Here is a 13,214-nt window from a genome sequence, read left to right on the forward strand (position 1 = left end):
GGCTGACAGAGATTGTGTTCTGAGATACATCAAGTCTCACTCCAGAGCAGTGACTCCATGCGTTTATATTTCGTAGTAAAGCTCCTCTAAATGTTTTGGGAATCAATATAATATTGCCATGTTTTTAGCCTTGTGTTAGTCAGCTTATTCTGTTATTGTAACAAAATACCTGAGCTAATATGCTTAAAAAGTGAAAAAAGTTAGCTGGGCACTGGTGCTTAGGCCTGTAATCCTAGTTACTTGAGAGACTGAAATAGGCAGGAGCACAGTTCAAGGCCAGACCTGGCAAATAGTTCAGAAGACCTCATGTCCAAAATAACCAGAGGAAAATGTGCTGGAAGTATGACTCAAGTATTAGAGCACCTGCTGTGCAAGTGCAAAGCCTGAGTTCAAACCCCTGTCCTACTGAGAGAGAAAGAGGGGGGGAGAGAGATGGAGGAGGAGAAGGAGGGAGGGAGAGAGAAAGAAAGGGAGGAAGGAAGGAAGGAAAGAAGGAAGGAAGGAAGGAAGGAAGGAAGGAAGGAAGTAGGTCAGGAAGGAAGGAAGGAAGGAAGGAAGGAAGGAAGGTTGGTTTATTTTGAATCACAGTTTTAGAGGTTCCAGTAGCCTGTTTGGATTTGAGCCTGTGACAAGGTAGCATATCATGTAAGGAGCGTGTGCAGAGAAAAACCATTCACTTCATCCCCAAACCAAAGAGAGAAAGAGAAAGAGGCCTGGATCAGACAGTCCGCTCTGTGGGCATGACCAATAACCTAAGGACCTTCCACTGGACCCCACCTCCCAAAGGTTCTGGATATCAAGTCTTAACACATGGACTTTTAGGAGACATTCAAGATCCAAACTATAGCAGTCTTACAATTAAGCATCCATAAAGCATAAACTATAAGAATTAAAGGGAGAAAATAACCAAAACAGAAAAGGCAGAACCTCATATCTAATATATAAATATTACAAATATAGCACATTTAGCTCCGTGGAAAATCTCATAATACTCCTCATTTTTTTCATCTTGCCATGGATTGCCTTTTAGGAACCACTACCTTTATGATTTGCATCGGGGCTATAAAAGAATAAGCTAAGTAAACATTCAATTTCTTCTGTTTATGTACCGTGGCATGGGTAGGTTTACATTGGCAGCACAGTAGAGGAAGGCCAAGAAGTGAAAACTGTATGAATCATCTCCATACAATGTCAGCCTTCATAGCTACTCATTACTGCCAGTGTGGTCAATACACACACACACACACACACACACACACACACACACACAATGGACTGGGGAGATGGCAAGGCAAGGAGATTAGTACTGAGAATTTGCCCCAAGCAAATTATTGTTTCTTAGTTGCAAGTGAGTGTGCAACTAAGAAACAATAAGATTTCCCTGAATTCAGAAATAATTTAAGTAAAGAGTTACCCTCAGAAACCCAGTGCCTGGGTATTTTCCTGTGAGTTAGTTCATCCTATAGTCCCCCCTTATCCATGGTGGTACATATCAAGACCCCCAGAGGATCCCTGAAACTCAGATAATGCCAAACCATATAAAGACTGTGTTTTTTCCTATACATACAATAATAAACATTGACTTATCAATTAGGCACAGTAAAAGATTGACAACAATAATAAAATAGAATAACTCTGACAGTATAGCACAATAAAAGTTATGAGAATAACTGTTGTGAGGCAGGTAGCTATACAGCTTGGATACACTGGGGCAAAAAGATGACTCACATCCAGGGTGAGTGAAAAGGAGCATCATGAGAGGGGCATGAGATTTCATCCTGCCACTCATAACAGCATGCAATTTCTAACTTATGGGCTGTTTATTTCTAGAACTTTACACTTAGTATTTCTGGATGCAGTTGACCATCCAACTGCACCAAACTGTAACTGAACCATGGGAATCAAAACTATGAATAATGGGAGACTAATGTATCTCTACAGTTCTGTACCTTCTACAATTTTAGGCATCCACTTAGGGTCTTGGAATATATCCCCTGTGGATAAGGACTACTGTATACAATTGAGAAATATCAATATTGGGGGAAATTATATTGATTTCATATACCAAATTTATGATGTGAAGTAATTGAGTACCTTTTCTCACAAGAAAAAAATAAAGCTTTACCAAATGTAAAGATCCCAAGTCAGCTTCCTGTGCAAAGGATCGCTGCTGGCCAGTCAGCTAGAAGCTAAGTGTTTAAGGAAAAAACTGAAATTATTCAGAGGTACCTTTCTTTCATAAAAACACTGACTGCTTCAGTGGCCTGAAGGACTGTGGGATTTCCCACCATGATAACCAAGGTACAAACACAGATGGTGAAATCATGAGATATTTCCCCTACACCAAAATAATGAATTGGTGAAAAAGCCTACAACTTTGATAATATTTTTAATTTAGATCAAAATAGTCTCTTTGAGAAGCAAAGAGGTACAGGCCCTGCCCTTAAGGACCCACCTGTTTCTCAAAGGAGAAGCACAAAGCACAGAGTTTAGGCTGCGAAGAATGGACCACTGCTATTCATCTGAGACTGGGTAAATGTAGCTGTGCTAGTCACTTTAGAGGGATATCTATTGTTTTTGTTAGTTCTTGGTTAAGAGTTCCACAGGTTTTGAGTCATATTCTAAAATCCTATTTTTCCCACAAGCTTTGGTATTTTTAGCAAGCAATTTAGAAGACCTACAGCAGCAACCAAAACACCTGTACTTTATATGCACACACAGTTAAAGAGAGCCCTCATGTGACCCATGGAAGGGAGATAGTCTGGAAGGGAGTTTAGGATGTTATTAGAAGGAATTACAATTGGGCTTCCAGCATCATCTGGAGGAAATGACTCTGATGTGGTCCTGTTTCTTAACATTGAGATGTCTTTGGTTTGGAGAATGCAGTGCCTCAGGCTATCCTGGCTTAATGGGAGAAAAGAAAAAGGAAAAAAAATCAAGGATATTTAATTCCTTTATTTCTAATTATATGTTTGCTATTCAGTCTTCTAATCTAGAGTTGCTATATAGGATTCCTTTCTGGTGCCAGCTCCAATTGACTGGTATTGGCTGCCTGGAGCACTGAAGCAAGTATGCTGAGGCCACTTCTGGGCTCAGTGGGAAAGAATGCCACAATTGATGAGGGATGTCTGTCAGGAGTTGCTACACACGTGTCACCCCTGTAACCTATGACACAATTGGGATATTTGCCTACCAAGATGAGTGGTCTAGAAGACAACCAGACTCAGTTCTGGAATTGGTACATTTACTTTTGTAAATGAACAAGTCAATTCTCTGATCACCAGTCTATCTCTGTCAGTTACACACAGAGATGCCCATTTGGGTGAACTGAGAAAATGAAGCACTTAAACAAGCATGGCTGAAGACATTAGAAATCTGAACTCTGAAATGTTGTGTGCCCAATTGGCCCTGCTCTAAGAATCCTGTGACTCCATTATCTTTTTTAAAAATTTTTTATTTTATTCATATGTGCATACAATGTTTGGGTCATTTCTCCCCCCTTCCCCCACCCCCTCCCTTAATCACCCTCTTACTGCCCCCCTTACCCCTCGCTACCTGGCAGAAACTATTCTGCCCTTATCTCTAATTTTGTTGAAGAGAGAGTATAAGCAATAATAGGAAGGACCAAGGGTTTTTGCTAGTTGAGATAAGGATAGCTATACAGGGAGTTGACATGAATTGATTTCCTGTACATGTGTGTTACCTTCTAAGTTCATTCTTCTTGAACTAACCTTTCCTGTAGTTCCTGGTCCCCTTCTCCTATTGGCCTCAGTTGCTTTAAAGTATCTGCTTTAGTTTCTCTGCCTTGAGGGCAACAAATGCTATCTAGATTTTTTGGTGTCTTACCTATCCTCATACCTTCCTTGTGTGCTCTCGCTTTATCATGTGATCAAAGTCCAATCCCCTTGTTGTGTTTGCCCTTGATCTAATGTCCAAATGTGAGGGAGAACATACAATTTTTGGTCTTTTGGGCCAGGCTAACCTCACTCAGAATGATGTTCTCCAGTTCCATCCATTTACCTGTGAATGATAACATTTCATTCTTCTTCATGGCTGCATAAAATTCCATTGCATATAAATACCACATTTTCTTAATCCATTCGTCAGTAGGGGGGCATCTTGGCTGTTTCCATAACTTGGCTATTGTGAATAGTGCTGCAATAAACATGGGTGTGCAGGTGCCTCTGGAGTAACCTGTGTCACAGTCTTGGGTATATCCCCAAGAGTGGTATTGCTGGATCAAATGGTAGATCAATGTTTAACTTTTTAAGTAGCCTCCAAATTTTTTTCCAGAGTGGTTGTATTAGTTTACATTCCCACCAGCAGTGTAAGAGGGTTCCTTTTTCCCCACATCCTTGCCAACACCTGTTGTTAGTGGTGTTGTTATTGATGGCTATTTTCACAGGGGTGAGGTGGAATCTTAGTGTGGTTTTAATTTGCATTTCCTTTGTTGCTAAAGATGGTAAGCATTTTTTCATGTGTTTTTTGGCCATTTGAATTTCTTTTTTTGATAAAGTTCTGTTTAGTTCACTTGCTCATTTCTTTATTGGTTCATTAATTTTGGGAGAATTTAGTTTTTTAAGTTCCCTATATATTCTGGTTATCAGTCCTTTGTCTGATGTGTAGCTGGCAAATATTTTCTCCCACTCTGTGGGTGGTCTCTTCAGTTTAGAGACCATTTCTTTTCTTGAGCAGAAGCTTTTTAGTTTTGTGAAGTCCCATTTATCTATGCTGTCTCTTAGTTGCTGAGCTGCTGGGGTTCCACTGAGAAAGTTCTTTCCTATACCTATTAATTCGAGTATTTCCTACTCTTTCCTGTATCAACTTTAGAGTTTGTGGTCTGATATTAAGATCCTTGATCCATTTTGAGTTAATATTGGTATAGGGTGATATACATGGATCTGGTTTCAGTTTTTTGCAGACTGCTAACCAGTTTTCCCAGCAGTTTTTGTTGAAGAGACTGTCTTTTCTCCATCATATATTTTTAGCACCTTTGTCAAAGACAAGTTGGTTATAGTTGTGTGGCTTCATATCTGGGTCCTCTATTCTGTTCCACTGGTCTTCATGTCTGTTTTTGTGCCAGTACCATGCTGTTTTTATTGTTATTGCTTTGTAATGTAGTTTGAAGTCGGGTATTGTGATGCCTCCAGATTGTTCTTTTGACTGAGTATTGCCTTGGCTATTTGTGGCCTCTTGTGTTTCCATATAAATTTAACGGTAGATTTTTCAATCTCTTTAATGAATGTCATTGGGATTTTGATGGGAATTGCATTAAACATGTAGATTACTTTTGGGAGTAGAGACAGTTTTACTATGTTGATTCTACCAATCCATGAGCATGGGAGATCTCTCCACTTTCTATAGTCTTCCTCAATCTCTTTCTTGAGAAGTTTATAGTTTTCCTTGTAGAGGTCATTCACATCCTTTGTTAATTTTTACACCTAGGTATTTGATTTTTTTTTTTGAGGCTATTGTAAATGGAATTGTTTTCATATATTCTTTCTCAGTTTGTTGATTATTAGTGTATAGAAATGCTAATGATTTTTCTATGTTGATTTTATATCCTGCTACCTTGCTATAGCTGTTGATGGTGTCTAGGAGCTTTTGAGTAGAGTTTTTTGGGTCTTTAAGGTATAGGATCATATCATCTGCAAATAGGGATATTTTGACAGTTTCTTTACCTATTTGTATTCCTTTTATTCCTTCTTCTTGCCTAATTGCTTTGGCTAGGAATTCCAGTACTATGTTGAATAGGAGTGGAGATAGTGGGCATCCTTGTCTAGTTCCTGATTTTATAGGGAATGGTTTCAGTTTTTCTCTGTTAAGTATAATGCTGGCTGTAGGTTTGTCATATTAGCTTTTATAATGTTGAGGTACTTTCCTTCTATTCCTAGTTTTCTTAGAGCTTTTATTATGAAATGGTGTTGGATCTTATCAAAGGCTTTTTCTGCATCTATTGAGATGATCAAGTGGTTTTTGTCTTTGCTTTTGTTAATGTGGTTTATTACGTTTATTGATTTTCATATGTTGAACCACCCCTGCATTCCTGGGATGAAGTCTACTTGGTTGTGGTGAATAATCTTTTTGATGTGTTGTTGAATTCGGTTTGTCATTATTTTATTAAGGATTTTTGCATCAATGCTCATTAAGGAGATTGGCCTATAGTTCTCCTTTTTTGGAGGTTTCTTTGCCTGGTTTTGGGATAAGTGTAATACTGGCTTCATAAAATGTGTTAGGCAGTTTTCCTTCCCTTTCTATTTTGTGGAACAGTTTAAGGAGGGTTGGTATCAGTTCTTCTTTAAAGGTCTGATAGAATTTGACAGAGAATCCATCAGGTCCTGGACTTTTCTTTTGGGGGAGACTCTTGATTGCTGCTTCAATTTCATTTTGTGTTTAGATCTATTTAGGTGACTAATATCCTGTTGGTTCAGTTTTGGATGATCATATGTATCTAGAAATCTGTCCATTTCTTTAAGATTTTTGAATTTATTTGAATATAAGTTCTCAAAGTAGTCTCTGATCCATTATCTTTTGACTTGCTAGATGCTTACTATTGATAGGTACTATATGCTCCTCTTACCCTATTTAATGTTTGCCATATTTCATCAGTTTAAGATGCCATCAAGTCAGTATGCACAAGACGACATTAAAGATGCAATTTTCACACATGTGAACTTGGTTATTTTCTGATGGACTCACAGTGGCAGCAGCTTGATATTTAAATTACCAAATTATTTAAGGACCATTTAAGGAAAGAGCCTGAGCTCTGGTTGCTGTCTGGAAACCTTTCTTTCCCACTAAAGAGAAAAATGCATAATCTGAACTTGCAGAACAGATGTCAGTGGCTCAGCAGAAAAACTCCAGAAAGAATAACTCAATGGAGCCCTCTCAGAAGAAGTAACACATTGCCAGGGCTCTAGGTGGCACCAAGGAAGGACAGATGGTGTGGGGATGAGTGTGGACATCAGACATCAACAGCTCTAAGTTAAAGAGTGGTTCAGAGAAGTCAAATTCCAAAATGTGAAGACATTTTTTGAAAGGCTTAACCAATGTATTTCCTTTTTATATTTGCAAAAGATCTATATGTAGATAAATTTAAGAGAACTTTTCTAGTAAATATAAAATAAAGCTTTGTGTTATATTGACACCGTTTCTTTTGTTTCTCATTTGTACATAAAATATTAGTCCCTACTCTGATTGATGATATCTTAGAGTCAATGAAATGTGCATCGAATTTACAATCATAACATAAGTGAGGAAATGTAGCAGCAAGAACTTGATTATTCATAGATTGTCCAAATTCTCTCAATAAGTTAGTTGCACATCTAGGATTAGAATTTATGAGATCCTAATTCTTTACAGACTGTTAAACATCACCTAATGCCATGTTTCAGAAAAGCTGGTTTTAAGTAATCAAGTAATGGGCTGGGTGGCCAGCTAAAACTGGTCAGCCTACAGTACAGCTGTTCTAATGTCAAACCAATAAAATTATTCTGTGTGGGAAAATGTCTTATAGTCCATGGACTTACTTTAGTAGTTGTCATCATAGGAATGGAAGGAAGAATATTGTTGGCATTGAATTTTGTGATCAACTGTCATTTTTTATAAATATTCAACCTCCTTGTCTGCCTCCCTCTTTTCACCTTTAATTTCATCCTCACACCATTTTTACAGTTAATAATCATGACACAAAAATCACTTAGTCTGTATCATATAAAATTGACAATGTTTTGCCATTTTTTTGCAAATAGAATCATCAAGTTTGTGTGGTTCAAGTTAATACATGACATACAAGACATTCACATAAAGCAGTTGCAGTTCATAAGTGGATGAAAGACTAGCCCTTAATTCATCATTATTGAGCACCTTCTAAATACAGTAGCTCTTCCATTCACTCTTCTGCCCAGCTATATAGGAACCTCTGAATCACACTTTTTATGTAGATGGGTCCCTGTGAAGAACTTCATTTGATCAACTGTGTGTACAATTCTAAGTCAATAAGCATTTATTTCATACTCTTATATGGACTGGGCCCTGTTCTCAGCTTTGGCTACAAAGGTTAGTGAATCACAGACCCTACTCTTAGGAGGCAGGAATGGACATTATTATAGTGCAAAAATAGCAAGTAACATAATCAATAAAAATATCAAGCTGGAAAGGCATTTACTCTGCCTGGCAGAGCAAGAAGACCTCAAACCAGGTGATGTTTATAGTCTTAAAGAATGAGCAATTTGCTTGTCAGAAAAGGTGGGTGGGTACATCGCTCAGCAAAATCTTGTTCAAACCCACAAAAGCACAACAACAAAAGGTATGTTTGAAGAACCTTAGTTTGATTGGAGATAAGACTGTGGCAAAGGTGAAAAGAGGTGAGACTGGAATGGAAGTTAGATCTCTGTTAGGAAGGGCTCTCCCTGTGGAGCTTAAGAGTTTGCATTTTATTCTGCAGGTGAAAGAAATCACAAAATACATTCACATGGGTTTAAATCATTTAGGAAAAAAACCACTTTTTATGCTTTGCGTTTGTACATCCAGTCCGGTCATCATCTAAGTTTGTAGAAACATTACATTAGCCACCCAGAGGAGGCAAGAGTTCTTGCTGACCAGTGGTGGCATGCATGGAAGCCAAAGCAACCTGGATTTCCAAGGGGTTGTTTCAGCCCTGACATCTCCTTAAACACAGTCATTGAGCTGTGGTTCCTCACTGTGGCTGGAAGCGCAGCCAAAGGCTGTGTTATTGTGAGAGATTGTGGCTGTGACAATTACTTGCTCCTGCACTGAAGGGCTCGCTGTTTCACATGGCTGAGGGAGCTTGCCAACACACACTCCATGTTTTCATATTTTCCTCATCGGGTAATTGAAAAGTGGGTGATGCCATCTAAATACAGTGAGATTGATTTCATCTAAACTGCCGACTGGCTAATCAGTGGCCCAGTTTTCCAGCCGTGTGATCTGGCATCTAGCATTTTTACTACTCATCAAATTAAATTACACAACACCGGTAAATTACCAGCTCACAAATGGGCAGAACTTTTTCCCCTTAAGCTTGCTCCTGCTTAATACTTCTATTAAGTATTAAGCTTGTCTACATGGGGATGTCAACTGAATGTGTCAAAAGTCATCACAAATGAAGATTTATACATATGTGTGTGTGTATATTCCACATGGATACACGTATGTATGTCTATAGATTAATATGGATCAATGAATTACGCAAGTTTGTGAATTTTCTGGATACATGAAGCTAAGTAACTATTAAAACATTTTTCTTTGTTTTTAAAATTGCACAGACATGCATTTGCATATGTATGAGTTTATATGAATGAGTTCTTCCATTTATATGAACTTTTAGATGCCTAAAGCTAAGCAACTAAACATTTTTGTTTTGTTTTACTTAAATCAAAATGTGTTGGAAATGTGAGTTCTGAAGTCAGCCTGCTCTCTGTTTGAATCCCTGTTTCTTCATTTACCAGCTTTCTGTATTTGGGCAATTAACCATCTTTCTGAATCTCAACTTTCTCATCTGCAAAGCAAGAGTAATAGCAACCACCTCACAGGGTTGCTGTGTGAACTGAATGAGGTATGCATATAAAACATTTGATACGCAATGAACATTCAAGAGATGCTAGCACTGAATACTTTATGAATATTAGAATTGGATCTTGAAAATGTAAGACCATTGTTGTGAACATTAATGATGCAGGACAACTAATGACTGATACTCTTGGGGCCTATTAAGTGCCAGAAAGTTATTTGCCCCTGCACTAAATGGCCCTAGAATGTCAAGTTTCTTCCCAGTACTGTCTGTTGTTTGAATTTTTATATAACATCTCTTGCTTTGAAACTATCACTTGATATGTTCTGAAATTATTAATACCTAGGAACCTAGAAGTTTCTTCCTTCCTTTGTGTTTCACTGACAAATTAAAAAATCCAACTTGTTAAAATCCTATCCAAAGCAAGAATTGAAAAGCTCTGATTGAATGCTCAAGTCAGGGCTTCAGTGTCACTACTATGTGCTGCCTATTTTAGCCTCTCAAAGATCTTATCTACTGATTTCAAGGTTATGTGCTATGTGTGTGATAGATGATGTTGCTATAAAATGGCCTCCAGAAAAGTGAGAGGATACTCTTAATATTGTGTTTGCATCTGAGTAAGAGGTCCATATCTTTACTTCAACAAGGAAATAATAGTCCTACCTCTTTTGTTAAAGGAAAATGTAAAGACTGGGGGTGTAGCTCAGTGGTAGAACACTTGCCTAGCATTTACAAGTCCCTGGATTTGATCCCTACTATCCCCCACTCCTAACAAGTCAAAATATAACATAGAAACAAAAATATCTATGCAAAAGGGGAACAGGTACTAGAGAAAAGGTTAGATCAAAAAGAATTAACCTAGAAAGTAACACCCACGCACAGGAAATCAATGTGAGTCAATGCCCTGTATAGCTATCCTTATCCCAACCAGCAAAAACCCTTGTTCCTTCCTATTATTGCTTATACTCTCTCTACAACAAAATTAGAAATAAGGGCAAAATAGTTTCTGCTGGGTATTGGGGGGGGAGAGGGAGGGGGCGGAGTGGGTGGTAAGGGAGGGGGTGGGGGCAGGGGGGAGAAATGAACCAAGCCTTGTATGCACATATGAATAATAAAAGAAAAATGAAAAAAAAATCTATGCAAAGCATTTCTGCTTTTTAAAAATTGTAAATGCATATACTAACTCAGCCTATGTATGACCAAAATCTCACTACCATAATCCAAATAATATTTATGACAGGTCTCCACTTTTTCCTGATTTTGAAACAAGTAAATCCTCATATCCCTTACCCTGTTACTCTCCATGAAAACAATGCATGAGAGAGAGAGAACTGCCATGCAGTAGTCTATATAAATGATGTCCCCTGAATCTGTGTCATGAAGTAATGCCAGGTGAGACTACCATTGTAGAAAGCTCATATTTTGGTATTCTCAGAAGTTGTGGGTGCTTCAGTGACCAACTCTCTGAGTCCAAGACAACTACATTCACCTCCCACTCAATGTGAATGGTTATGGGCATCATCATCGTAATTTTAAGAATATCTTTGCAGGAAATAACCTCTGTGCATCTATCATTTCAAATATTATAAAACTCATTCCACAAAATAAAATCTCCACCTTCAGCTCATTCTCCGCCTTTAAGTAGTTGATTCTACATTTCCAAATTTTTTTGGCTTTTATAGTTTTAAATTTTTAAACATTATATCCTATATCTCTCCTATCTGGCCTCTTTGCCATATCCTGTCAAACCCCTTCCCTAACACACACACACATACTCACTCACTCACACACACACACACACACACACTCTCACATGTGCACTGTGACCTGTCCCACACTTTCTAAGCACTGTTTGCCATCTCTTGCCCATAGACTGGGCATTTACACATGATGCTTCTTCTCCTTGGAATGACCTTACTGGTAAACTCTTGGAAATCTGTCAGACTCCCATAGACACCTACATTAATGTATTACAACTAATTAATTCATTCATAAATATAGCTTGCAAATGAAATTTTGGCACACAGAGGTGCTCAGTAAGTAGCAGAAGGGAGCCACTCTCTGCTTTGGGATCAGTCTTACTTTCAGAACTAAGAAATCCTTTAGATAGGACTCTGATATTTTAAACTTCAACTGTTCCAGTGCCCAGAAAAGGCATACCTCAGAAGAGCGCTCAGGAAATATGTGAGGAAGGAAGGAAAAGAAGCAAGGAGGGAGGGAGGAAAGAAGGAATGTGGGAGGAGGAGTGTGACTTAGTCCTTTTGGCCTGCTGTAACAGAATACCATAGACTGGTGATTTATAAACAAAAGAAAGAGTTCTCATAGTTCTGGAGGCTGGAGAGTCCAAGAGCAGGGCACCAGAATATTCAGTATCTTGTGAAGACCCACTTTTTCATAAATGGTGCCTTCTGGCTGTGTTCTCACATGGTAGAAGGAACCAACAAGCTCCCTTGGGTTCATTTCATAAGGGCACTGATCCCTCATGGCTTAATCACATTCCAAAAGACTCCTCCTCCTAATATCACCATTAGCATATGAACTTTGGGAGATATAAACATTCAAACCATAATACCTGCTAATCTTGAAGTTCAACACACTTCTTATTATCTTAGCTAATAACTAAAATTTTAAACATTTAAGAATGTAAATGTACATATTTGAGCTAAGGGGGGAGTTTAGGGGTCTTTGTTTTTGTTTTTGTTCTTTCTAATGCTTTCCTTGTGAGAAATCTTGATTTCTCCAGGTAGAAAAACCTTCTCCGGGTTGGCGTTGCCATGACAACACCATGGAGCACAGATGTCAACTGCAATCTTTTTTTTTTTTTTTTACTTTTTCAGGTTACAAATGCTGTTGCCAACTGTCCTGGCCAAATGACTCTTCATCTCAAACCTTTCCTTGTGTGTGGAGGGGATGGATTTACACAGTCCAACTTCGATGGCTGCATTACTTCTGCCCTATGTGTTCTGGAAGCTCTAAAGAATCATGTTTAGTTCCTGCATTCTTATTCTCTACATTTACTTTTGGGTTTTGTTTTCACAAATTTCTGTTATTGATTATTTTGTTTTCTGTTTTATGGGGAGAATAAACTGGAAAATTGTTCTTCACTTATTGTCATTTTTCATGTGGAGTTCAAAATCAATTTTAAAATTTTGATAGTTATAACCCATAGTAGAATGAAAATTTCTTACGCCTTATACCTTTCCCCCTTTTCTGAATTGTCATGACCAATCCTTGTTGGATGAAAAACATTACTTAAGAATAACAAAGGATCCTCCCCCCCAAATCATATTAAATCACAGTAACAGTTCAGTGCCAAAACTTTTATTACCTTTTTGAAAACTTCACTTCTGAATAAAGAATAATCATGATCAAGTCTCATTTGAAGTCTTCAAATGTGTCCTTGAATCAATATTTTTGCAAATTACTGAAATACAAGATTTCTCTGAACTAAGGCTCACAGAGAGTAATTTTTCTTTCTCATTTATTTCCCAAGCTATTAAGGATCTGAATTGTAGGTCACATATGTCATCAGCTTAGAACTGCAGCTTGGAAGGCAACTTGACTGACAAAGGAACCTCCTGCAGATTTGGAAAAAATAAGATTCATCTTGATTTTCCAAATCACAATTACTTTTTAATCTTCAAACAAATTTCAGTTTTAATATGGAAGATAAAAATTAAGT

At 37.9% G+C, this 13,214-nt stretch overlaps 1 protein-coding gene across 3 annotated transcripts in view; it reads left to right on the forward strand.

Annotated features, from left to right (window-relative positions):
• Rnls (renalase, FAD dependent amine oxidase) overlaps positions 1-12,910 on the forward strand; it is a 311,878-nt gene extending 298,968 nt beyond the window's left edge. Inside the window, exon 8 of one of the 3 annotated variants that reach the window (XR_012449697.1) lies at positions 12,370-12,503. Coding sequence is in view for 2 of the 3 variants with exons in the window: in XM_074078831.1 (XP_073934932.1) it covers positions 12,370-12,522 (153 nt within the window). In the remaining variant the exon portion in view is untranslated. Of the gene's footprint in view, positions 1-9,470; positions 9,734-12,369 lie in introns of those variants that run through there. The other 2 variants (XM_074078831.1, XM_074078832.1) reach the window with 2 other exon arrangements.
• The last annotated feature ends 304 nt before the right edge of the window (positions 12,911-13,214 follow it).

This window comes from Castor canadensis, chromosome 7, assembly GCF_047511655.1.
Source record: "Castor canadensis chromosome 7, mCasCan1.hap1v2, whole genome shotgun sequence".
NCBI classification, from domain to species: domain Eukaryota; kingdom Metazoa; phylum Chordata; class Mammalia; order Rodentia; family Castoridae; genus Castor; species Castor canadensis.